The 23441-nt window shown below is 37.8% G+C and overlaps 1 protein-coding gene across 1 annotated transcript in view; it reads left to right on the top strand.

Moving 5' to 3' along the window:
• LOC306888703 (phosphatidylinositol phosphatase PTPRQ-like) overlaps positions 1–23002 on the top strand; it is a gene marked incomplete at both ends in the record, with an annotated part of 60404 nt that extends 37402 nt beyond the window's left edge. The window contains 20 exons of the mRNA XM_079447116.1: positions 2356–2679; positions 4780–4898; positions 4973–5159; positions 5252–5493; positions 8503–8569; positions 8656–8814; positions 10715–10934; positions 11031–11104; positions 11878–11977; positions 12090–12218; positions 12808–12834; positions 13075–13156; positions 13357–13447; positions 13997–14073; positions 14186–14320; positions 19700–19825; positions 20239–20387; positions 22463–22598; positions 22720–22843; positions 22965–23002. Coding sequence (XP_079303242.1) covers positions 2356–2679; positions 4780–4898; positions 4973–5159; positions 5252–5493; positions 8503–8569; positions 8656–8814; positions 10715–10934; positions 11031–11104; positions 11878–11977; positions 12090–12218; positions 12808–12834; positions 13075–13156; positions 13357–13447; positions 13997–14073; positions 14186–14320; positions 19700–19825; positions 20239–20387; positions 22463–22598; positions 22720–22843; positions 22965–23002 — 2606 coding nt within the window. The remainder of the gene's footprint in view (positions 1–2355; positions 2680–4779; positions 4899–4972; positions 5160–5251; positions 5494–8502; positions 8570–8655; positions 8815–10714; positions 10935–11030; positions 11105–11877; positions 11978–12089; positions 12219–12807; positions 12835–13074; positions 13157–13356; positions 13448–13996; positions 14074–14185; positions 14321–19699; positions 19826–20238; positions 20388–22462; positions 22599–22719; positions 22844–22964) is intronic.
• Between the last annotated feature and the right edge of the window lie 439 nt (positions 23003–23441).

Genomic DNA, 23441 nt, shown 5'->3' with positions numbered 1-23441 from the left:
ATGTTTTAAACTGTTGCTCCCGGCCAAAATACCCATAGAGTCCATAATCCATAATACCGCTTCCTCCTGTGAAGGTCCATGCCCTGTTGTCCTACCACATCAAAATCCACCAACATATTTGTTTAGAACTGTTTTCACTTGTAAACGGTGCTTGATCTGCAAATATTTCTCTCTTATAACTTTTTCACTATAGAAGGCAATATTATGGATAGAGGACTCGTATTTAAAGGGGTCAATACTTGGACAAATTGAGTGTATTCAGTACTGTTTTTGACAAAAAAAAGAAAAGAGAGTCATTGGATGCCCATTTTCCACAAGCTGATATGATTGTTTAGGGTCTTAATGAAAAGTCTATAACTGTGTTCCTCAAATCTTTCCCTGGAGATCCAATCTGCTGCAGAGTTTAGCTCCAACCCTGATCAAACCTGTGATTTTCTAATGATCTTGAAGATTTTGATTAGCATGATCAGGTGTGTTTGATTAGGGTTAGAGCTAAACTCTGCAGGAATGGTCCAGATGTGAGGATCCCTGGTCTATAACATTGGTTAAAATTTATCAATGGTAGAGGGAAAAAAACACCCTTTTAACCTTGCCAAAAACAGCTCTTTCCAGAGCAAGCTGTTTTGTAGCATGTTGCTTTAAATGCTAATGAGCTCTGCTCACCCTTCCCCTCTCTTCCGAGTCGCTCTCTGAGAGAATGTAAACTTTAGCCGCATTTAGCCCGGAACTTGCTAAGTAGCACGTTATTAGGAAAGGTGATTTGCAAAGATTCATATAAAAAACCTTATACTCAATTCATCTGTAGTTGAAGCTAGTTCACGAATGAGTCGCGCAAACATAGACGCATTTAGGCAGATCGGAGGATGCATTCGCTTCAAAAACAAACGTTAATCCTCTGCATCTTCAGTGGCTCAGATGTCAGGAGTAAATGACGACTGCTATGTTCATTATTACATCCAACAACAAAACCTCAATCACTTAGGAGACATTCTTGTCTACATCTGCTCCAGCTGTGAAACAATGGCAGACTGATGACAGCTCACTCAAGGAGGGTAAAACACCAATGTCAATCAACTATTGTGGGAGCGGCCTTGGTCTGCGTGACGTCACACAGACAAGGAGCTGAGAACGGCTTGATTTGAGAAAGTGGTAATGATTTTAGTAGATTAAAAAAATAACACTGGGTGGATTTTTATCATTATAGGGTGGTTATGTACACACACTGCCAAAACACATTAATGTTCAAACAACATGTAAAAGTGCATTTCGCATCCAATGACCCCTTTAAACTGAAAAATGTGGTTATAAAGTTAAAAATGTCCTAAGATTTTTATTTTGAACACTTCACAAGACATTAATTGATGGACTGGAGTGGTGTGGATTATTGTGATGTTTTAATCAGCTGTTTGGGCTCTCATTCTGATGGCACCCATTCACTGCAGAGCATCCATTGGTGATCAAGTGATGTAATGCTACATAGAGCCCTGCATTTCAGCCCGACTTTTTTACGCCCCTAGAGCCGGGCTTCGGGCCAATTTTCGCATCATAGTTTAGACGTGGGCCGGGCCTCAGGCCTGTTTTAGGCTTCTCCTTATTTTTTATATTTTAGCGCTCATGTTGAAGACAAGACAGCAGAAAGCACATCATGTTTTTTTTCTTTATTTTATAAAAGCACAACGTTTTGTTGATATTCTGAGTGCACACAAATAAAAGTAGACCATTTACAGTTCTAAATGATGTATTACTCTTACCTTTATGAGCAAAAATGACAGCGGATCCACTGAAAAAAATGCAAGTGATTGCGCTGGCACCTCCATGTCCTGCAAAGCGCGCTTTAGCTTCCACTCTCCGCCCAAATTATTGGACACAGCACTCATTTATCTAGATTTAACGTTTAAAAATTGTTATATGCTTGAACTGTTTTTATATGTATAGATTTTATTTTAGGGAAGTCGTGATGATTTGAGAAGGCTAAATTGATCAAACATAGGCTATGATCAGCTCACTGTCTGCCACTGGCCGCTTGGTTGTTACTTTAAAAAAAACAAAACTTATAACGAACAAAAAATCCTCCAAAAGTTTTTCTAAATTAACTTAATAAAAAAAACGAAACTAAATATTATCACTTTGCCATTACATAGAAAACTGAACTATTTTAATAGTTGAAACAGTAGTATAAGCTGTTTTGGGAGAAGGGGAAAAAAAGTCGGGCTCGGGTCAGACTTGGGCCGGTAATTGTGATAAGCAAAAACCCTAACACTAAGTATCTAAGTATTAAACTTTGGCATATAATTTATTCTGCACCATTTTTGGTACAGACATGATAATGCAGATTGTTTCTTTCTCTTTCTGCAGTTCCTGGTCCGCCCCAGTCGCTGACCATAATGGATGTTACTTCTGAGAGTGTCTCTCTAAGCTGGCAGCATCCCGTCTATGTTCCTGGTCTGTTGCAGGGTTATAATGTAGAAATTCAGAAATTGGCAAGAAATTGTGAGCCAGAGCAACACATGAAGTCCTGTGTGGAGAGTGAGCTTGTGAAGTGGGTTGAAGGAGTAACCAGTGGAGTCACACTTTCCCCTCTGCTGAAATATAGAGAGTACCGTATCAGACTGGTAGCGTTCACCAGGGCTGGAGCCGGAGAACCCTCCGACTGGATCCACATACAGACACTCGCAGGATGTATGTTAAACATGCATAAAAATATCACAAATAAGATCTCTTTAAAGGGGTCATATGATGCTATTTTAAAGATCATTATTTTATGTATTTGGTGTAACAGAATATGTTGACATGCTTTAATGTTCAAAAAACACATTATTTTTCAAATACTGTACGTTATTGTAGTTCCTCTATGCCCCACCTCTTTCATCGCAATCTGCTCTGATTGGCCAGCTGACTCAGTGCATTGTGATTGGCCGAACACCACAAGCACGCGTTGGAAGTGTAACGTTCCTTACCATAATCGTGAGCTTATGTAAATATAAAGACAGTTAATAATATCCTTAGTTTTACCGTCAGTTCAAGCCTGAAAGGGGAACAGAGACAGTGCTCGTATGCATTTGCAGCACACAAGCCGCGGTTAAGACAGCTGATGTGACTCTCTCTCTCACACACACACACACACGCACGACGTGTCTGCGCAAAACTCCGCATTTGAACAGTCTAATCAGAACATATACTTACAGTCGCTGATTCAGAAGCACAGATTGTCATAGCAAAGTCAGAATTGATCCATTTGTTTTGTAGAAATAGCGTTTGTGCACAGCCAGCCTTGTACTCACCTAGGTTCACGAAACTGTCATCCATAAAATGCGTTGCACCAATTCGAACATTTGAGTTGTGCTGTTCTGTTTTAAACAAATATTAACCAATGATTCCTAATTGCATCTACTTTCGGAAGGCCAAATAAAGTGCTTATGCTTTCACCTAGAAGCACACAGCGCCTTCTTTCTTTGCGTGAACATTTGGGCTCCATTATGCAAATGCTTCCACATCGTGACGTAGACATGTGGGGGCGTGTTTTGATGAGGCGTTTTAGCCCGGTCTGGATCAGCCTTCTCTTTTAGATAGAATAAATCCTTTTGTGGGAGACTTTGAGCTTTGTAACTCGTAAGATCGTATACATGCACAAACAGCTACATAACACACTAAAGACAAGGAAAACAAGAAATCGCATCATGTGACCCCATTAATGTCTTGTATGTTTATCCTAGCAAGCAATAGGAGACTTTTGCTTGAGTTTGCTATTTGTTAGATGTTTCCTCTTAGAAAAAGATTCTAGTCTCACATATATTTTCTTGAGTTTCAGAAGAGATCTCAGCAATGTCAGATCTTAATATAAACGTAAACATTTCTCATTCAGTTTTTCAGATCACTATTCAATTAGATTTTTACTCTAGTCTCACTGTATGTCTACAGTTCAGTTGTATTTGTTTTACTGCTGCTAAGAAAATTCTAAAGCAAGCTAGATACTTAAAATGTAGATTTTATAACTTTAAAGAAAAACTACTTTGTATAGTTTCTAAAAAAAATACATAAATATATATATATATATATATATATATAATGAAACTAAAAATATAGAAGTATATAGAAGAAATATTATATAAATATAGTCATGGCCATTGCATTGTTAATCCTTTTGATCTTTTATTTAAAAAAATTCACAAAAATCTATCCTTTCATTAGATAATAAGAATTTAAAATGGGGGGAAATATCATTATAAAATAAATGTTTTTCTCTAATACACATAAAAGGGTGCCACAATTAATGGCACCCTTTTATTCAATACTTTTTGAAACCTCCATTTGCCAGTTTAACAGCTCTAAAGACATTGGAGAAATAACAGCAAGCAAGACAGGAAAGTAATGATGCATGGCTTCTGTGAGCTTCACTGTGTTTGGAACATTTGTCTTTCAGTTCTGTTTGACAATGCTATGAAATCTTTGCTGTGTTCAGGGATCTTGTGAATCAGAGCTGCATTCTCACGATTTTAGTTCCATTCTGAAAATCAATGGGCAATGTTGTTGAAACGCTGCCCAATCCATTAGCTTTGATTCATGAACTCTCAAGATCAACATTTTTTCCACACATTTTTGAGCATTTGCCTTTTACAAAGACTGTTCTTTAGTCTACGTGGGAGCAATATGAGAAGTGCAGCTTAGAGGAAACATTTATGAAGTCTCCTGAGCTTTTGAGCTACATAATTTTCTCTTGTGGTGTCATTTGCATATAGCAAACCCTTATTTTTCATTTCCCTCTCTATCTTTTTGTCTTAGACCCTGATGCCCCCCCTAGTGCCATATCAGTGTTTCCTTCTCCCACTGGGTTAAAGATTGTGTGGGACGAACCATCGGTCATCTCAGGGCCCACCTCATACATCATTGACATCACTGCTGTGAGTTCATAAACTTGAAAAATCTGTTGATTTTCTGAAATTTTCTACTTCAATTTCTCTCTGTCCTCTTTCAGTTGGATGGTTCGGGATATAACATAAGCCTAGTGCGGCATTCAGAGGAGATTAGGACGGTGGTTGTCAGGAACTTGACTGCCTTTACCCTATACTCTATTACCATCACCGCCTTCACGGGGCAGCTTTCCAATGCTCGCACAGACGGCAAAGCATCTGAACCCATCCTCGTCAGAACCCTGGAGGACGGTGAGGATGTTAACGCATGCTTGATTATCAGATATCCATTGAATGCATGCGTTCATATCTTATTTGTGACATTCATGGTCATGTTTTCCAAGAGCCCAAGGATCCTCCCAAAAACGTGACATTGACGGTGATCCCAGAGGAAGTGACACGTGTTTATGTAACGTTCTCTCCACCGGATGAGCCGAACGGAAACATCAGTGCCTACCACGTTGCCATCTATCGAAACGGACAACTGGACTTCTACATAAACAGCCTGTCTGTGATCAGCAACCCTAATAACACCATGACGGCCATTATAAATGGACTGAAGGGTGGATTTAATTACAGCATAAGGGTAGGAAACCAAAACCTAAACATTTTAGGGGCATTCACACCAAATTTTTTCCCTTGATTTGATTGTTTGGTCTAAAGTGCATCTCCATACTCTTCCCCTACATGCACAGGTCTCTTTCTCATTCATATACTCACAGAAAAAAAGATACAAAGCTGTCACTGGGGCAGTACCCTGAGGTACAAAAGCTAAAAGGTACATCTTTGTACCCAATTTACCCCTAAATAGTACATATTAGTACTTTAAAAGGTACATATTAGGACTTTAAAAGTACATATTAGTACCTTTTAAAAGGGCACCGCCTCAAAGACAGCTTATTGACCCTTTTTTCTGAGATTGTACTGAACTGTGGTACGTTCCCAGATAGCAGACCAACACTGAATCAACATTGAATCAATGTTGATGCATCAATCAAATTATCATTGAATCAATGTGGAAGTTTAACATCGATTTTTCGTCAGGTTTGCACCCTGAAATAATGTTATTTCAATGATGAAAAATCAATCAAGTTTCTTCAACTTAAATTAAATCACTTATTTAACATTGAATCAACATCGAAACATTATCAAATCAATCCTGCTTTTACTCCTTTCAATCAGAGAACATGCAGCACTGCAATTAATATGGTTTTGAATCAAAAAGTCAACAACACCCTTCAGTTTAAATGCAAATATATTTATTTTTGGAAAAAAATGTAAAACAAAAAAAAAAAAAAAAAAAAAAAAACTGTGATGACTTCAAAACATATGCCCAGATTCACAGACTTGGCTTATCTTAAGCCAGGACTAGGCCTTAGTTAAATTAGGATGTTTAAACAGCTTTGATAAAAATGACCCCCCCCCAAAAAAAAACCCATTACTGGTGTGCATCTTGAGACAAAGCAATGGCAATGACATTAAGATCTGTCGGAGCAAGTTATTTTCAGTTAAGACGGCTCAAACATCCATTTTAGTCTGGGACTAGCCTTGTGAAACTGGGAGATAGAGCTTACAATGTACATACAGAATGATAAAATGAATGACAAAGTGACTTAATTACATGGAACAGTTCATTCTGAATTTATAAAGCAAATGCCAGGTGAAGAGCCTGTAAAACTTACAACTTAAAACAAATGCAACCTGCATCTGCAAACTGGAAGTAAATGCAAATGCTCAATATCCAAGGCAGAAACACTAAAGTACTACAGACTGAAACATTACCAGTTTGCTGTTCGGGACTTGAAGCTTTTCACGGATTGAAGCTACTTTTCTGATTCAAAAAAAGATGTCTTTACTCCTCATTAAATGGATAGTCTGATGAACTCAGGGCTTTCCACCACAAGGCAATGCCCCCAAGCCTTTCAGGACCACAACGGAGCCACTTTGCCATTTTTACACCGTCTCAGCAAAGAAAATCTCTGAGGCCTCCTTTTTCTCAGCTTTCACTTGTTGCTGTAAAGCATCTAAAGTATAAAAACAAACAGGATGTTAAAACTGCACAATGTAAAACATTTGATTGATAGCAGTGTATAACTGAAAGAAGGTGGGTCCTAAATATTTAGAAATGTGACTTAATGTGTAAATTTAAATAAAATGTTTACATTCAAGTTAAAACAGGGTGGATTCAATTTCAATTTCAATTTTAATTAGGGATGCAACAATACCGCTTTTTCAAAACCGATCCGATACCAAAAATTCTGAGTATCGGCCGTTACCGATACCAATCCGATATCAGCTAAAGAATGTATACAATTCACTTGGTCATCAAGATTTATTTATATTAGGTAAAGAAAGGAATACCAAATCTGACTGCACATTACTTGATGAAAAAGGGGAAAAAATGTATGGCTGACAGCTTTATTAAGAAAACTGAATGATGCAGTAGCAAAATTAACCGTAATTTCAACAGTTACTAGTTGTATCACAATCTTAACAATATTTACTGCAATTATCAAATTAAATTATTTTCTGAAGAAAATCCAAAAAGTAATATTGTAAATCTAGTGAATCTTAAATCAGAACGGTAGCAAGCTGCAACACAGTGCTTATTATAAAGTATACCTTACACTCATTAAAAATAGTAGAAAACAAACACTAATATAACAACCAAGACAAGTATAGGCTTCACCAGTAACATAAACCTGCTTCAGGATTCACTTGATCATCATTGGCAGTTTTTTTTTAGGAATATTAGAATTTCTGCTCTCTCTGCTTTTAGATAATCACTAGAAATTAAGTGTCTCCAACTGAGCAAGCCAGAGGTGACAGCGGCAAGGAACTAAAACTTCCTCTGTGACAGAATGGAGAAAAAAACCTTGGGAGAAACCAGGCTCAGTCGGGGGGCCAGTTCTCCTCTGGCCAGGAGATAGTTGTTTATTTATTGTTTACTTAATGTTTTAATTAAAATTTTAAATGTATAAATGTATTTATTTCTATTTTATATTGTTGCAATTTCTAACAATAATAGTATTATGTAGTTAGGTATTTTATTATATTTTTAGTTATTTTCTTTTACTTTTAGTTTTATTGCATTTAAGTCGAGGTCTTCACTGGGGATATGTCCCCGGGGCTCATCCAGGTGTTCCGGCCTCCGCCGACGATCAGGGAGACACCATCTCCCGCCGCCAATCCACCATCTGATCCGGACACGGACTGAGAAACAGAATAAGAAAGAAACAGACAAATATTAGCGTAGACGCCATTCTTCTTATATTATTTAGCATTGAATTTTCAACCTCAACCAAAATGATGATTCTGATGGAATTTCAACATTGAATCAATGTCACCTTGCTATCTGGGTTTGCATCATCCGATACCACTGTGAGCACTAGCAGCAGCTATTTAAAACCGTATCTAGGTAACAACAGAGAAGGCAGCTCCAAAAATGGAAAGCAATATTTGCATCAGTCTTTTAAATCATGTTTTCATTCCTATGGTTTTACATACTAAAACTTCACCTGCACAGAATGGTACTTGTAGTTGTTTATTGACTTCCACAGTTAGGCCAAATGCATTTGTTTTGTACTTGTTGCAGATTGCAGCTGTGAATGGAGCAGGTTTAGGACCAAGTTCAGAGGTTCAGGTCACAACAGGTGTGAAAGGTATGAGAAAACCTAAGGCTTTGTAAGTCAGCTGTACTATTTTGCTGAAGTGACTGTCATTTTAAGATTCTGACCGGTTTATTTAGCGCCACCCAAACCGTTGAGGAGGCCGCGGGCTGCTCTGAACAACGCAGGTGTCATCATCTCTACCTCCAAGACCATCACCATTGAGATGCCTGAATGTTTCTTTACAGATGACCATGGACCAATCCAAAAAGTCCAGGTCATTGTTTCTGAACCGGCAGGTATAAAAAAATGACATTTAATGGGTTAGTTCACCCAAAAATGGAAATTGACCTGTGTTTTACTCACCCTCAAAGCATCCTAGGTGTATATGACTTTCTTCTTTCAGACTAATCCAATCGGAGTTGTATTAAAAATTGTCTTGGCCCCTCCAAGCCTTACAATGGGGTAAGTCGGTGCTTTTTGTCAACAGTCCAGAAAACGTGAAATAAAGTGTGCGCATCCGTAATAAAACGTGCCTCACACGGCTCCGGGGGGTGAATAAAGGCCTCCTGTAGCGAATCCATGCGTTTTTGATAATATTTGTTATGGTTATAAAAACAGACCTAAGCCAACAACAGCCTTTATAATGACTTAAAATGCATTATATAAAAACAATAAGGCAACAATGATTTGTTAATTAATAATTATATGGTTTCGTTGAAAATCGCTGTTAAAATAGGCTACATAATGTAATACAATATAAACAATGTAGATATTTATATTAGCCTACATATTGTTACAAATGCCTGTAAAGGAAGCCAAAGACCTGGTAATAATACACCTACAGAACGATCAAGTCCTTTAACATTGACCAAACATTTAGGCTAATTCAAATATCCACTTAATCTTTCATTTTTGGCCACCTTTTTTGCTACAGTCTCTATCTTCAAAACGTGTGCACAACCCTAACAAAAATTAACAATGGTTTTATGTAAAAGTGCTAAATTTTCTGAATGCTTGAGACTATAAAATCAATCAGACAGCTGTATTAATAATAGCCATAGGTAACTGTCAAGAGCTAAAATTATAATTTGTAAATAATGCAATTTAATTACTATTTACTTATTTACTTTTATATTTTATTAAAGTTCTATTGGTTTTTTTTTTGGGGGGGGGGGGGGGTTACTTCCATAATATTTGGGGGAGGGGGCACAACAATACAATTCTGCTTAGGGCACCCATTTGGCCAGCAGCGGCCCTGGTCCTACGTCATCCGCCTGGACGGCTTCCATGTACGACAGTCAGCGGAAGTGAGAAAAAGTGTTTATTACATTTGAAATATGGATATTTATCTTACAAAAACGCATGGATTCGCTACAGGAGGCCTTTATTCACCCCCCGGAGCCGTGTGAGGCACGTTTTATTACGGATGCGTGCACTTTATTTCACGTCTTCTGAACTGTTAACAAAAAGCACCCGCTCACCACCATTGTAAGGCTTGGAGGGGGCAGGACAATTTTTAATACAAATCCAATTGGATTTGTCTGAAAGAAGTAAGTCATATACACCTAGATGCTTCAAGGGTGAGTAAAACACAGGCTAATTTTCATTTTTGGGTGAACTAAACCTTTAACACTATTAATAATGGCAGTTAAAAAAATGTAAAGGTATTAATACTTTTATTCAACAAGGATGCATTAAATTGATCAAAGGTGATAGTAAAGACATTTATAATATTACAAAAGATTTTTAGTTCAAATAAATGCTGTTCTTTTGAACTATTCATCAAATAGCCCTGAAATTGTTTTTCAACATTGATAAGACTAAGAAATTATTCTTGAGCAAAAATCATTTAATGTTTGCTGAAAATTTAGCTTTGTTTCACATGAATAATTAAATTTTTTAAATATATTCAAATAGAAAACTATTTTAAATTGTACTAATATTTCACAATATTCACAAAAAAATATTTTTGATCAAATAAATGCAGCCTTGGTGACAAATGAGACTTCTTTCAAAACATTAGGAAGGTTTATTATTATATTATGTATATTATCCTTTTATTATCTGTGTCCTGTTGCTGTCTTTCTGTTGCACTGTGGAGCTTCTGTCACTACAACAAATTCCTTGTATGTGTAAACATACCTGGCCAATAAAGCTCATTCTGATTCTGATATTGTTGTTCTGATGTTGATGCAGTGATGGACTACGGAAATCTGTCCAACTGGAAGAGTGTTTTCCTCTTCCCTACTGCGCCATACCTGACCGACGAGGGCTTCTTGAACCCAAAGTGCTCAGAGAAAGCAGAGCGCATGAGCACAAACACTAACACATACATTATAGGAGCAGATGAGGGCTGTCTGTCTGAAGATGCCAAGACACTTTGTAACGGACCCCTCAAACCCAAAACATATTATGTGTGAGAGACATACGCACACACAACTAATCTGTGTTGTAAGTATTTTAATCCAGGAGTCTTTTTAACCTGTTTTTGCTGTTTCTTTTTGTGTTGTAGATTCAAGTTTCGGGCAACAAACATCCGTGGGCAGTACACAGACTCTGAGTACTCAGATAGGGTCAGAACCACAGGTATGGACGCAAGTAGCACACAAGCGCTGTTACAGTATCAATGCACTGAGACCAGCTGTGATGTCTCGCTCACATTTTCCCTCTTTCCCTCTCAAATTTTCATACTTTTTACCTTTTTATTTTTTCCTTCTATTTTTAAATTATCAAATACAAAAATATAATTTTTAGTATGAGACTTTATATTATACATTTTCCCCCAAAAAACTTTATATTGCTTGTTAGCATTTCTACATTTTCGTGTACACTATTGCTTAAAACGTTTTTGGTCAGATTTTAATTAATACTTTAATTTAGCTACGGCACATTAAATTGATCAAAAGTGACAGTAAAGACATTTACAATCTTGCCAAAGGTTTGCAAGTAAATGATGTTCTTTTAGATTCATCATAATTTGAAAACAAATAAAATCAAATGAAGCAGCACACCTTTTTTTAAATGTTTCTTGAGCAACAAAAAATCTGAAGGATCATGGGATGCTGAAGACTGGAGTAATGATGCTGAAAATTCAGCTTTGCGTCACAAGGATAAATTGCATTTTAAAATATATTCAAATGGAAAGGAGTTATTTTAAAAGTAATAATATTTTACAGTTTTTATTGATCAAACAATGCTGCCTTGGTGAGCATAAGACACTTACTTTAAAACCATTCAAAAATGTACTGTACTTATGCTCTTATACATGTACCTTCTATAATGCTGGGCTTGTAGAACAACACATTTCATTGTGAACAAGTACTGCTTCTGCTGGGTATAAATATTGACTGTGATTTCAGATGACCGCCTGCTGACCAGAGACGAGCAGATCATTCTTGGGGTCCTGCTGTCATTTTTCCTGGCGTTGTTTTTAATTCTGATTATTTACGGATCTGTGAGGTAAGTTTAGTGTTGTTGTATATAGGAGTTCAACAACATAGTCCATTAGTATTTCCCAAAAATCATCTGTTTTTCCGGTTCGACAAACTAGACTCACTCTTTCCGATCCTAGGATCCACCGCAGGCAGAAGGAAGGCGGGACGTACTCTCCACGCGAGGCAGAGATCATCGAGACCAAATTCAAGCTGGATCAGCTCATTGCAGTGGCCGACCTGGAGCTCAAAGAGGAGAAAATTAACCGGTGAGACACTGTACACACACTGTACATGAGCAGTGGACTTTAGTTATCTGTGTTTATATGTGATTTTGTCTTCTGCTCTCTCTCTCTCACTCACTATTTCACTCATTGACTCGCTCACTCACTCGTTTACTCTCACTAATCCATTCAAACACACTATCCTCTGTTCTCAGGTATTCCTCCTTTTTCTTTAGAAGGAAAGAGATTTTTGTCATCCAGTAAGTAGACAGAGATGTTGGTGTTTAGATGTTGCATGATCCCATTTGATATGTAGCATCAGTGTTTTCATTCATTTTAAAGATTAAACGTTTTATTTTCCCAGTTGCATGTTGTGCTGTTAGTGCCTGGCGTTGAATGTGTTTTATTATGAATGAATATGCCACACTAAATTATCTGCCTTGTTATAATTTGGGGCTGTTCGGTTTCATAATGCTGCTCTGATTCTTTTATGTTTGTGTGTCTTCCTCTAATTAGATTGTGTGGTGAACTTCACATAGATTAATTTCTTATTTATCACTGGAAGTGAAAAAGTAACCTAGTTTTTCAGTGCAAGGCCAATTTCATAACAATTCTCTACTGTCTAATGTTCCAGGCTGCTAAGTTACAGGAAATCTCTCAAGTAAGTGAGACTTGATGGGTTGATTGATATTTTATTCCCTTTCTTATATTATTTTCTTGTTTTTCTTCTTCAATAAATATTTGAGTCCCCAAAACAGATGATTACCCATAACCACCTGCTCTTAAGAGGTGTTCTTTAGAAATAATGCTTGCTGTAGTGGTAACAATGATAAAGATGATGATTATTTATGGTTTTGTGGATATTTCATGCTCTGTTTGTCTCTCTTTAACACATTTGCAGGCCAATCAGTAAGAAATCATTTCTTCAGCATGTGGAAGATCTTTGTGCCAATGACAATGCCAAGTTTCAGGAGGAGTTTGCTGTAAGTTTTAGCATTAAAGTGTGTAGGTGAGAGAGAAAGTACTAGTGAACTGTAAAATGAGTTTCAGTGACACCTCATTCTGATTGGGTATGTAGAGTTATGTGCTCAATGGCGTATGACTTTGCTGAATACTTTCCATGGTTGATTGATTTTCTTCCTGGTGTGTTTTATAATTGGACATTTTCTGCTGTGTGTTTCAGGAGCTACCGAAGCTGCTTCAGGATCTGGCCACATCAGACGCTGACCTGCCGTGGAATCGCTCCAAAAATCGTTTCACAAACATTAAACCCTGTATGAATTTTTTTATTTTTTTTATATTGTTTACTAGCTCTCATGTAGTTACAAACCTGTTTGACTTTCTTTGTTCCGTGCAACACAAAAGGAGAGGTTTAACAGAATGTTAACAGGCTGTCAAGCAACAAAAAATGCATAAAAGCACCTCTAGCATCTGTGCTAAACTACTTTTCAAAAGTAAAATAGTAAAAAAAAATTAAAATACCGGTTTTCTTTTTTAATATAATTTAAAATGTAATTTATTTCTGTGATGCAAAGCTGAATTTCCAGCATCGTTACTCCAGTCTTCAGTGACACATGATCCTTCAGAAATCATTCTAATATGCTGATTTGCTGCTCAAGAAGCATTTGTTGTGCAATATAATTATTATATGGAAAAGATTCAGAATGTTTTATTTTTGTTCCGAGAAAGTCATGCAGGTTCTGAACGACATGAGGGTAAGGACATGATGACAGAATTGTAATTTTTGAAATTATTTTTTTAAATGTATAAACATTCTTCATATAAACATACTTTTAACACATATTTTAACATGTCTTTTTTAGATAACAATAACCGAGTGAAGTTACTGTCTGAGCCAGGAATGCCGGGGTCTGACTACATCAATGCCAGCTTCGTCTCCGTAAGTGCTCGAGATCAGCCCACATATCAGCTGGCTCTTTCTTTTATACTGGGGCTCAACTTTAATTGAATTGGCCTAAGCTCCTGTTCTGTGTCTTGTCTCTGTGTCTCAGGGCTATCTGTGTCCTAATGAGTTTATAGCCACTCAGGGTCCTCTGCCTAGTACCGTCGCAGACTTCTGGAGGATGATTTGGGAGACGGGGACCAAAACCATCGTCATGCTCACTCAGTGCTTTGAGAAGGGCCGGGTGTGTATGTGTGTGATTGAACAAAACAATGTAGCCAATTAGATATATGTTAGTACAGTCAAACCAAAAATTATTCAGACACCAGATATAATTTTTGATATCTTTTTACTAGTGGGTGCAGGACAATATAGTCCATTTATGTAAGTGAGGATAGCAGTACAAAGTAAACTGTGACAAATTATACCCAAAAATTCCTCATACAGTGGACTGCCAGTAAAATTTGATAAAAATCTGGGACCAACACTTTGACCTGACCATGTTTTGCTTAAGTGTTTTTTCTTTAATTGCTAATGCGACCTTTTTACACCACAGACTGAGCAAGATAAGCATTGCTTAGTAAATTGATATTATCTAATTGTGTACTTAATAAAATATATATACAGATATAAAATAGACATTTTTTGTATTATTTAATGTATAAAACCCATTTAGATAAATATACATTTTCTGCCCACCATTACAGTGTTGTTTCATGTATGAACCTTAAGAGAAATGTAAAGGGAAAGGGACCCATACTGGGAATTTGTGCTCTGCATTTAACCCATCCAAGTGTACACACAATAGTGAACATACACCCAGAGCAGTGGGCAGCCAATGCTGCGGCGCCCGGGGAGCAGTTGGGGGTTGGTGCCTTGCTCAAGGGTCTCACCTCAGTCGTGGTATTGAGGGTGGAGAGAGTGTTGGTTATTCACTCCCCCACCTACAATCCCTGCTAGACCTGAGACTCGAACCCACGACCTTCGGGTTACAAGTCCAACTCTCTATCCATTAGGCCACAACTGCAAAAGTAATGTCATCAAGTTAGCATTTTTAAACATTCGCTCACTAAAAAATAAATAATTTCTAATCAAGGACTTAATAACCACAAACAACCTGGATTTTATGTTTCTAAATTAAACATGGAGTGCTAAATTAAACATGGAAAGCTGCAGTGCAACAGTCCTCAATGAAACAGCCCCTCCTAACTTTAATTGTATAAGTGTCTGCAGGACCGTTAGGAGAGGTGGAGGTGTAGTTGCTCTATTTAAAGATGTCTATCAATGCAAGCAAGTGTCATTTGGCCAGTACTTGTCTTTTGAATATCTAGGTATTGTGCTGAAAGGTGCTCCACACATTCTGCTTATCATTATTTACAGGCCTCCAAAATACTGATGTGTGGCAAAATCCAAGATGGCAGCTCGTTAGTGTTAGTATCTGTCTTTGTTTATTTAGATTTTTGTGTTTTAAGTGGACTGTTGACACCATAAAATGCGGTGTTGAATTTAAAGAATAAAAAAGAAAATAATCTTCTTTATTTGAAACGATCCAGCTGTCGATGCGTCTGGAGTTGTAAGCCCACTAAGTTCTGCTTGATCGGGATTTGGATTCACATCTGACTGTTTTTGTTACATCGCATACATATATCTACCAGTCAAGCCGTCCGGATCAAGCCATCTTGTGTGTGCGTGACTGTGTGCTACCGTCTCGGCCTAATCCTGGAGTTTTAAGACCACAAAGCTTTGTTTGATCGGGATTTGGATTTAAACCTGACTGTTTCTGTTGCATTGTTCACGTTTGCTGCATCGCGCAAAGGCTTCAGTCTAGTTTGCTGCATCGCGCAAAGGCTTCAATCTTCACAATATTATGGGATGTTGTACCCCATGAATTTTATGTATTTTGATTTTTTGAGATGCGCTTTATCTAGGGAGGTAAATTATTGTACTATATATATATATATAATTTTTTTTTTCTAGCCGACGACTAGAATTAGAGTGAGTAATTCAGTTAAACGAAGGAGTTTAATAGTATTAATGTTATTAATGTCTGGGAATGTATCTCCAAACCCAGGACCTCACACTGCTTCAAACTTTTACTTTTCCAATCTCCCTGAAAACTGCAGTTGTTAAGCCCCTTCTGAAAAAGCTCAATCTTGATAACACCATATTGAGCAACTATAGACCAATATCAAATCTTCCTTTCATAGGTAAGATTATTGAAAAGGTAGTTTTTAATCAGGTGAAAAACTACTAAAACGCAAATGGATACCTGGACAATTTTCAATCTGGTTTCCGAACGCATCACAGCACAGAGACAGCACTCATTAAGATAATAAATCATATTCGCTTTAATTCTGATTATGGCAAAACCTCAGTGCTGGTACAACTAGATCTTAGTGCTGCGTGTGACACTGTCGATCATAACATAATTCTAGAGAGACTGGAAAACTGGGTCGGGCTTTCTGGGATGGCACTCAAATGGTTCAGGTCATACTTAGAAGGGAGAGGTTATTATGTGAGTATAGGAGAGCATAAGTGTAAGTGGACGTCCATGCAGAGTCCCACAAGGCTCAATTCTTGCACCGTTCTTGTTTAGCCTGTATGCTTCCACTAAGTCAAATAATGAGAAAGAGCCAAATTGCCTATCACAGCTATGCTGATGATACCCAGATTTACCAGATGACTATAGCCCCATTGACTCCCTCTGCCAATGCATTGATGAAATTAACAGTTGGATGTGCCAAAACCTTCTTCAGTTAAACAAGGAGAAAACTGAAGTCATTGCATTCGGAAACAAAGATGAAGTTCTCAAGGTGAATGCATACCTTGACTCTAGGGGTCAAACAAATGGAGCATAGCAGTAGTTCTGGCAGGCCATGTTAGTCAAGCTCGCATCAGCTGACACTCAGCTGATCCACGTCTACCTATAGGATCACGGCACCAATCAAAATTCCCTTCATAAGGTCCCTTCAGTCATTATTCAGCAGCTATCGCTTCGCTCAGGAACTAATAGACTGCGAATTCCATCTCCATAGAAGCGTTCAATCAGGATTTTCGACAGGATTCCCACAGAGTATCTCACCAGATTCAAGTTGTGAACTTAAAGCGAATTCGCCGCGTTGTTTGTCAAGCCGATAAACTAAAAGGGATCTGAGCGAGCACGGCTCCTCGCAATTGATATAGACACTTTGCCCACAATTCATTGCCGAAGTTGTGCTAATACGACTGCACTAACAACTTTACACAATCTGCTTCCCCAAGAAGGGTTAAAGCATCCATGTAACAACTGGCCATTTCACCCTTTATTCATCTCTGAATGTCTTCACGAAGCTAAGCAAAGTTTCTTTCATTTTATTGCCTAATGCTATGTTGGCGAACATGCTTCAGATATTGCTCATTGTTAAGTTAGTTGTTCAGTTATGTTTGCAAGGCATGCTATCGTATTGTCACACTGGTAACATTAGCATTTAAATTTACCAGTGAACCTTGTTTTAATCTGTTGTCAAGGCTGTGTCGATATGAAACAGGCTTGCTGCTTCAGGTTCATCTATTGGGGATGCTTTCATTAAACTTATCCGACTATTTCCAACGTGGTGTGTTTAAGTCAGTGATATGCTGTTGCTCTAGCTAACTAGTGTATTGGTAATGTGCTTGATACTTAATGTGCAGATCGTATATATTTGCTTCCAAAGCTGTATCAATGCTAAACGTTATCTGGACAAGGGCAAATGCTGTTGCCTAAATTCAAGTATTGGCCATATGCCGTACTGCTTTAAAGGGGCATGCTGCTCTTTTTAGCTGTTTATAAAAGAGCACCCCTTCGCTACTTCTATTCTTCTGTAAGGGCATGCAGCCCCACTCTATGCATTCAGAGGTCTTTACTTAAAGCTATTAGGGTATTGGGATTGCTTGCTTGTTAAGGCTTATCTAGTGTCCAGTATCATATCGTTGCTAGACCTGCCGATGCTTAGGCTATCAGGTGTTTCTGCAGTGCTGGTCTCCGGGTAAACTTGCGACAGCAAGAAGTTAATGTTAAGCTATTGTTTAAGGCCATCTAATTATCTTGAGATATGCTTGCTGCTATGGGTCATCTGGTTATTGGTAATGCTATTTCTTTAGGTCTGACTACTGCAACATGCTGTGCTTAAGCACGCTACACACTGTTGCATAAGCTTCGAGAGTATTGGTAAGGATTGTCTACTACACTAATGCGGGTTATCAGATAGGACATTTATGTCAGCGAATGCTAATATCATGGGAGGCGACATGGGGGGTATCATGGGGGGTATTTTGCTCTCCCTGCTCCTATCCATGTTAGGCTGCGTGGATGGGCAGGGAGTGTTTGCCCAGAACAGAACCCTTCCCCCAATCTAAAATATATGCAAATCGTAAGTTATATTGACAATAGTGGTCCTGACAGAACTAAAAATCAAGCCAAATATCTTGGGGTGATTCTGGAGACAGACCTTTGTCTTAGTACTCATGTGAAGTGAGTGAAGTGACATTCAGCCAAGTATGGTGACCCATACTCGGAATTCGTGCTCTGCATTTAACCCATCCAAAGTGCACACACACAGCAGTGAACACACACACACACCGTGAACACACACCCGGAGCAGTGGGCAGCCATTTTATGCTGCAGCGCCCGGGGAGCAGTTGGGGGTTCGGTGCCTTGCTCAAGGGCACCTCAGTCGTGATATTGAGGGTGGAGAGAGCGCTGGACATTCACTCCCCCCACCTACAATCCCTGCCGGCCGGAGACTCGAACCCGCAACCTTCGGATTACAAGTCCGACTCTCTAACCATTAGGCCACGACTTCGTGTCAAAGCAGTAACTAAATCAGCATACTATCATCTCAAAAACATTGACTTCAAGAAAATTATTCATGCCTTTATCACCAGCAGGGTGGATTATTGTAATGGTCTCCTCACCGGCCTTCCCAAGAAGACCATTAGACAGCTGCAGCTCATCCAGAACGCTGCTGCCAGGATTCTGACTAGAACCAGAAAATCTGAGCATATCACACCAGTCCTCAGGTCCTTACGCTGGCTTCCAGTTACATTAGGATTGATTTTAAAGTACTTTTACTCATTTATAAGTCACTCAATGGCCTAGGACCTAAATACATTGCACATATGCTCACTGAATATAAACCTAACAGATCATTAGGATCGAGTCAGTTAGAAATGCCAAAGGTTCACACAAAACAAGGGGAGTCCGCTTTTAGCTATTATGCCGCCTGCAGTTGGAACCAGCTTCCAGAAGAGATCAGATGTGCTAAAACATTAGCCACGTTTAAATTCAGACTCAAAACTCATCTGTTTAGCTGTGCATTTGTTGAATGAGCACTGTGTTACATCCGAGCTGATTGCACTGTATTTTATGTATAATCATTTTCTTTTCATAACTGTTTTAAATTAATTTTAAATCAATTTGTATAATTTTTTTAATTCCTTGTTTTTATTATTGTGATTATGATTTTTTTTATGACTATTTTACTTCCTTTTATGTAAAGCACTTTGAATTACCACTGTGTATGAAATGTGCTATATCAATAAACTTGCCTTACCTTACCTTGCCTATAATGATAAACTGTAAATGTAATGTGGCTGTATGTTTCAGATCCGCTGTCATCAGTACTGGCCAGAGGACAATAAACCCGTCACTGTTTTTGCTGACATCATAATCACTAAACTCACAGAGGATGTGCATCCTGATTGGACGGTTCGGGTGCTAAGAGTGGAGAGGGTAAAACATTTTGAAGTTCATTGCTAGCTGGTTGCATTTACTTGTCCAATTAAATGGGATCCAGCTTAATTTAAAGAAAACTCTGTCGCCCAATGAAAGGTCAGATTTTTGTGAATTTATTAAATAAAAGATCAAAAGGATTAACAATGCAGATTAATTTTCACAGCATTCTTTGATCATATTTACCAAGGGTGCCAATATGTTTGGCCATGACTGTATGTATCATGGCATGGGGCCGAATGCTTGCATGTGCTGATTGTGTAGTCAGTTCTGCATATGCACTTAAGTATGTCTATGGCCTTATGCGTGTCCAAAAATGCACTATAACACACACAGATGTGGGTGGTTAGATGAATAGATAATTAGTCCCCAAGGACACATTTAGCCCTTCCTCACTCTCTTTCTCTCTGCAGCACGGAAGCTACATGATTGTTCATCATTTCAACTACACCTCATGGCCAGAACATGGCGTTCCGGAGTCCAGCTCCACACTCATCCAGTTTGTCAAAGCGGTTCGCTCACACAGAGGCCATGACAACACAACCATCGTGGTCCACTGCAGGTGTGTAGATCTGCCCATTAGATTAACAGGAAATCTAGAGGCTTTTCTCTACAGTGAGCTATCATTGCATGTAGGGGTGGAACGATACATGCATTCGTACCGAACCGTCACGGTACGGACACCTCGGTTCGGTGCATGAGGCCTTACAACGAATACAGGCAATTCACCCCCAATCCGGAAGGGGGTGCTCGCAGTAATGTAACGCTGTTTGATAACCGCCAGCAGAAGAACAGCGAATGCCATGATAGGTTGCGCACTTGAAGCCCCCAGACAGTGACCATGTGCTGATTCTGAACACGTCTCACATTGACTGACAAAGGAGTATACTTTAAAGGCTTGCTCACTCAACTGTTATGCGAAATGGGACTTTGTGCTCGTGTATCCTACCTCTCTTATTCAGCACAAATCCAAATATTCTATAATATTTCCATATTTGCGATTTATCTGAATGCTAAACTATTATTTATTATATATGCTTTATTTATTTGTTTTATTACTTTCTGAAAGCAATGTATGACCAAGTAATGAAGTAAATTCCAAGCATGAAGAAGTAAACTTAAAAATGACAAAAAAATGTGACTTAAAACATACTACAACTTCAGGTTATTTAATAATGTACTTTGAAAGTATACTTTCAATGCATTGTTACAATGATCATTTTCAGCACACAGTTAAAAAAATATTCATAAAATATATTTAAGTAAAGTGCAAATAAATATACTTATAAAAAATAAACAGAACTTTCAATTCTAGTATATTTTTGTAAAATATATATTTTTAGAAAATATACTAAATTACAATTATTTTAATAATTGTAATATACTTTTTGTATATTTAAAAATAGTACATTTTTGTTAGTATATTTGCAATGTACTATTAAAACAGGGAATATATTACAAATACAATAAAGTATACTTTTTTTCACTAGGGTTGTCCTTCAGTCGCGTTCCAACGGTGACACAGAGGCGGGCGCACTGATGTTTGGTACACTGTATTTAGTACCAACTGCGCTGTCAAGTTAGCAGTGCTGGAACTGATGTGTTTTTGTGTGTGTGTGTGTGTGCGTGCATGCGTGCGCCCCGGCGTGGTCACTTCAACTGTTTGCTTATACCAGCAGAATCAACTTTAAACAGTTATTGTCTTATTAATAATGCATCAGTGTATAAAGGTCTGCTTTTATTTGTGTACACTCACAATGAAAACAAAACAGATTTTATATATACGTATATAAAACATGATGTAATATTTAGTATTTTCACATCTAGGTGGAAAAAAATGTAATTTGCACTACTGTCTGCTCAAAATAAATTAAAAGAAAGCGAGCATAGTAGATTTTTTTTTTTTTCTGTTGTACCGAAATCGTATCGAACTGTGACCCCCGAACCGAGGTACGTACCGAAGCGTGACATCTGTGTACCGTGCCACCCCTAATGTTTATGTTTGAGTCTGAGTTGCATGGAAGTCCATTTCTGCCTCAGAGTAAAAGAAAAAGCTATTGCAACTTCAAATCACACAATTGTGACTTTATTTTTTGCATGCCATGATTGTGATTGTGTATTTCACAATGGGACTTTATACCTCACAACTGATACTTTATATCTCTCCGATAGGCCTCTGGCTAATTGACTTTATATCTTGCAAATATATTTATATCTCATAATTGCAACTTTATTTCTTAAAATTCTACTTTGTCTCATATTTTCTAATTTTAAACTCTCACAATTACTATTTTATTTTATTTTACTTTATTTTATTTTATTTTACAAAACAAGCTTCCATTAGTATCATTAAGATACTACTATATTTTATATGATATAAAATATATTTAATATATTTTCATTTTAGTTTGAAAGTTTTTGTAATTTTGTTGGTTTTTTTTGTCATTTTTTATTAGTTTTATTCTTTTTTTGCTGTTTTGGTTCTAATTATTTCAGTACATAGTGAGGTTTATGATACCTTATATTACTATTACACAAAGTAATATATGTTATCTCAAGTGACAATTTTTTTTTCATGGTCATAGTTTTACATATATGTAAATTTGATACACATGTATGTAATGTCTATATGTGCAGTGCTGGTGTGGGCAGGACTGGAGTGTTTATAGCTCTGGATCATCTCATTCAACATGTGAGGGATCATGATTTTGTGGATATATATGGCCTGGTCGCAGAGCTGCGCAGTGAAAGGATGTGCATGGTGCAAAACCTGGTAAACCTATTTAAAAACCGACAGATTTTACTCTGTATTGCAAAAATAGTTCCGTCTCTGTAGACTTGAGTGAGATGATCATGTTCTCTTGCTCAGATGTTTGTATCTGCCTCTCTCTCAGGCTCAGTACATGTTTCTGCATCAAAGCACTCTGGATCTGCTGGCTGCAAAAGGAAACAGTCAGTCCATATGGTTTGTAAATTACTCCGCTCTGGAGAAGATGGACTCGTTGGATGCAATGGAGGGTAAAAATACATCCTACAGTCAATGACGTGTGCAGTGCAGTGAAGGCTGGTGGTTAAAGATCTCTGTCATTCTTCTGTTTTGTCTTGATGGAAACGTATTTTGTCATGTTTGTTCTCTCAGGTGATGTAGAATTGGAATGGGAAGAGACGACTATGTAACAGGGACAGTGTTTCCTATCAGTCTGATGGTTGTGAGGAGACACTCAATAAAAATCCAGACGCTAGGACTTTGTACCCAGAGGCCAAACACGCTAAGCAAAGGATAAACGAGGAATACAAGTACTTCAGAAGCAAACTGGATTATTCTCACCTAAACGGATTGTCTGTCTCTCAACCTCTCATTTGCATCCACCAGACAGTCTCATCCATCCAAGTTTTTTTCTAAAGTTCTTGTCCAACTTCTGTAATTATTTTATCTCTCCCTAGAAAGTGGTACACCACCACTTATGGACTCAAAATGGATCAGGCACTAAAAATATGTCTGGTTCTTAAGGAAGTAGGAATATTCAGCAGGCAGGAGTGAGAAATAACAGGGGTTTTATGTCCTTTAGTCAAATGTATTATTAATGCAATTATTAGGGATGGGAGCCATAAGGAT

The sequence above is a fragment of the Barbus barbus genome (genome assembly GCF_936440315.1).
Source record: "Barbus barbus genome assembly, chromosome: 22".
Classification (NCBI taxonomy): Eukaryota; Metazoa; Chordata; class Actinopteri; order Cypriniformes; family Cyprinidae; genus Barbus; species Barbus barbus.
Note: the sequence above shows the minus strand (reverse complement) of the source record. Positions and strands in the feature narration are given on the sequence as shown.